The following is a 4,335-nucleotide window of genomic DNA, read 5'->3' as shown; positions in this document are numbered from 1 at the left end:
ATGATTTCTTACTTGAGGATGATGGTAAACCTTCTTAGCCAGAGTAGTCTTTCCAAGACCACCCATGCCACATATGGAAACAACTCGGTGTCTTCCCTCGTCTACAAGAACCGAGACCAATTTTTGTATGTCGTTATCCAGCCCAACAACATTGGTTTCCACCATATGAGGATAAGACTGCCTCAACTGTTGCCTCTTGGATGAAGCACTTGAGCTTGCTCCATCCGTTAGTTGTTTTATGCCATAGACCTGCAACCGTTGGCTCAAGTAAGAGATTCTGCTTATGATTCCTTCAATGTCTGACTTGACCTGGTGGAGCCTCCATTCTTCTTTGAAGATGCAGGCACATCTTTTGATGAAATTTGAAATACCTCCCCTCCTTTTGGATGCAATTTTAAGAGCAAAAGTTTCAATGACATCCTCAGCATCATAAGCAATCTCTCTAATTTCAGCAACCCACATACGAACCATCTCATTCTCAGCTTGTCTCGAATCTGCCTCTTTTAAGAAGCTCTTCATCCAAACGAGCTCCATTTGCAAAAGCTTAACTTGGTCATCCACGCCCCGCAGCAATTTTGCTTCCTGAATTACTAAATTACCGAGCCTTACTGCAACATTGGACACAACAGATTCCGCCATATGTTATGCTCTTTTTTTCTCTCAACGAAGAAAGGTTGGTGAAATCTCTGTGGGTTTTTTTCTTCCATTTATAACTGCGATTACCATTATTAGATTTCTCAATTGCAACTTTAGAATAATATTGTTGCTTGTGGAACGGTCTAAGCAGCGATTCCTTAACAAAAGTGAGCTTCGTCCAAAATTCCTTGAGGAATTAATTCTTGAACTACCATCAGAAGCAATGATCACCTGGCGCTAAGAGAAATATACATTGGGTCTATTGCTTTGATTAAGTTGCATGGAAGATCGAAGTGACGTGGCCTACAATTAATTCATGACCTTTGTCATGCGAAATGAGTCAATAGAACAAGAAAATAATATTCCAAGGAATCCGTTCATTCCCTTTTCCCACCCCCTGTGGTTTACGTAAGGAATGAGAATGGAGAAAAAAGTAGAGGTTCTTCACTGAAGAAACCTACTACCCCTTTATGATGGAAAAAGTAAAAGTTTATTGTTGTCCACTCCTGTTTTTCTTTAATTTTGGTTTCGTTACTCTGAGAAATCTACAATGGATAGTTAAACATTACTTCATCTAGGTTCCCTTTTTGTTTGGGTAAATATTTAATTTTAGTTTATGCATAGTTACTCCTTTACAATCTTGTCTCATTGAGATATGGTTAATTCTAGAGAGGGGACTTAAAAGATCAATCCACGTCATCTTATAATTAGTCCACACCCTAAACCTCACTCCAAAAATGAAAAAAAAGAAAAAGAAGAAAATAGTCAAAGTTAAAAAGACATGCTTTGCTTCAATTAATACATAAACAGATAGTGTTAACGTTGATGTGATAAATAGTCCTTTTGTTTTTGAAAAGGAATGGAAATTATAAAATCAATTTCTGATGTAAATTTTTTCCTGAGAAACTTGAAGAGGAAAAGGCCATAATAAAATTTGATACTAAAATAATCTCAACAAATTACCATTATAAATGATTAAACAAGAAAGAAAGATTAACATAGAGCGTTACCTTTATAAAAGAAAATTTTTATGCAAGACAAATGAATAAACAAACGGACATTGGAACATGGATGATCGAACCAAACACTTTGAATTATAAATGATAATATTAATTTAAATTCTGGACAAAAGATAATAATAATTTGAAATAATTGCAACTGGGAAAGACGAAAATAAGAGAGAAATGGGAACACAAAACTGAATTTAAAAACTCTAATATTGAAGCTTACGTCAAATTGACAGTCAGGGAAGGAATTAAAGAATTGAATTAGTAGAAAGTTTAGCGTATAAGTGAAGAATTTTGAAGGCTTTCAAGACAAATAGCAGACAAATGGGCTCAACAAGGAAAGGCATTGACGTTGCCCATGTCGCTATCTGATTTTGATTGGGTTGGGTCCCCATGTTATAAAAATTCTGTAACCGACATATTGGGCCCAGTCCAAGCCACGTGTTCGTTTAACGAGTTATGGGTTATTAGCCCCAAAAAAGCAATCCATTTTGGATGGATGTATTGCTAGAAAGAACAAGCAGATCCCTGTTATACATAGACCAATGGGACGGAGGGATGGATTTTTTAATTTCCCCTTATCTGCCAAACCGCAAGGAGCTCATAAACCAAGAGTTGATACTCCACAGAATAACAAATCAATACAAGTCATAAACCAGGAGTCAATACTTGTACAACATAACAAATCAATACAAGTTGTAAACAAAGAGTCAATACTTCGACAACATAAACATAACAAATACAAGTAGAGTCTTACGCTTCATTCACCAACCCACTCGTCTCCACACAACTAAAGAGAGCTTCTGCGAATTGGGGATATCGTTCAAGAGAAACAAGCTTGTGGCTTCTTTTCACGACTTCACCTGGAAAAAAGTAGAGGAAAGATATTAGCTCTAATAAGTGGTTTCAGACTTATAAAGCCGATAATGCGCGGTGACACCGATGACATCGAGAACCAAATTGGGGTCGATAGAAGCTCTGAGGATAAAGCGAGGAGAGTGGAGGCGCAGAAACCCCAAGTTTTTGTGTTTCTTTCTGATAGCAGAAGCACCGCCGAGGGGCCTGAGAGTGTGATTGAAAGCAAGGAATTGTCGGCTGATTAGAGGGAGGTTAGTGCAAGAGCGCAATGGAGAAGAAGGTGGGCGAGTTGGGTTTTGGAATTTAGAAGAGAAGAAGACCGTGTTGGAATCGATTGACGGAAGCACATAGACACCAGGAAAAGAAAAGAGAAACGCATCATTTTAATTTGTATAGCATATGCAATCTCCAAATGCCCCAATATTCATTTGTCCCTAGATGTTATTGTTAGTTCTATCAATGCCCCAAATTCTGAGATTTCTATTGATCTCTAGATGTTTACCTTTAATTTTTGTTCTTTCTTGTCAAATTTCCCTTCAAAATGTCTTTAAGCAACTTCTGCAATCTAAAAATACCCAATATTCTTCTATATAAAAAACAAAAAGAAGTATTTTATTATTATATTGTTGGCAACATATATTAATAAGGATGTGTGCTTATTTCTGGGCTATATATGATGACTTTTATTGCTAGTTTAAGTTTTTGCTATAGTATGTTAACTTGAGATTGTATATATCAATATAGTTTTCTTGTTCTCTGTTATTTCCCAGACTATGTGATTGAGGAAAAAATGGAAGAGTTGGGGAAGGACATGGTTGAACAGTGTGCTGGGTTGCCATTAGCCATTGTTGTTCTAGGAGGAGTTTTGGTTACAAAGCATTCATTAAATGATTGGCAAATAGTGCACGAAAATTTGAAGTCATACATAAGGAAAGATAGAAGTCAAAAAAAGCGGAAAGATAGAAGTTGGGGAGTCCATGAAGCAATAGCTTTAAGTTATGATAATTTGCCACCCTATTTAAAACCGTGCTTTTTGTATTTGAGTGTTTTCCCAGAGGATTACGAGATTCCTGTTGGTAAATTGGTCAAATTATGGGTGGCGGAAGATATAGTGCCACTAGAAGAAAGTGAAGAAGATGGAGAAGAAATGATGGAAGATGTGGCAGAAGGTTACTTAAATGAGCTTGTAGAAAGATACATGGTGCTAGTGGGAGAACGAGATGCAAGCTCAAAGATCAAAACATGCCGGATGCATGATCTCATCAGAGACTTTTGCTTGTTGAAAGCAAAACAAGAAAATTTCATCTACGTTCTTGATCGTCTTCAAATGGAGCAAGCTGATGTTAGCAGCTTGTCCCCTCCAATTGGTAAATTTCGCAGGCTTGGCATTAATGATTGGAATCTGATAAATAGGATTACAAACCCACATCTCCGATCTGCACTGTTCTTTGATGAAAACGTTTGGAAAGAGTTTGAGGAAAGGTCTTTTTTAGTCAAATGGCTGGAGAAAATAGACTATAGCCACAGTTGTTCTATTGCTATGGGTACTTTGTCCGCATTCTTAACGCTTTTTGTACTCTGTGAGTTTAGTCATAAAACTCGAGCGTTAACGAGATACATTTGCAACAATTTCAAATTGCTCAGAATCCTAGATTTTGGAGATGTGGATATGTCACTTATCCTCATATTATTGAGTGATATAGGTAGTCTCATCCATTTGAGATTTTTGAGTTTTCAGAGCTGTGCTTTCGTGGCAATGTTGCCATCATTTATAAGCAAGTTAAGGTGCTTGCAAACCTTGGATCTAAGCAATTGTGTTGGGGTTTATGTACCT

General features: G+C 37.0%; 1 protein-coding gene across 1 annotated transcript in view; it reads left to right on the top strand.

Annotated features, from left to right (window-relative positions):
- LOC110418073 (putative disease resistance protein RXW24L) overlaps positions 1–4,335 on the top strand; it is an 8,370-nt gene that overhangs the window by 1,047 nt on the left and 2,988 nt on the right. The window contains exons 2-3 of the mRNA XM_089783797.1: positions 2,564–2,711; positions 3,227–4,334. Of these exons, the coding sequence (XP_089639923.1) occupies positions 2,564–2,711; positions 3,227–4,334 (1,256 nt within the window). The remainder of the gene's footprint in view (positions 1–2,563; positions 2,712–3,226; position 4,335) is intronic.

This window comes from Theobroma umbraticum, unplaced genomic scaffold (assembly GCF_002168275.2).
Source record: "Theobroma umbraticum cultivar Fairchild unplaced genomic scaffold, ASM216827v3 scaffold_50.0, whole genome shotgun sequence".
Classification (NCBI taxonomy): domain Eukaryota; kingdom Viridiplantae; phylum Streptophyta; class Magnoliopsida; order Malvales; family Malvaceae; genus Theobroma; species Theobroma umbraticum.
This window is presented reverse-complemented; position numbering and strand designations above follow the sequence as displayed.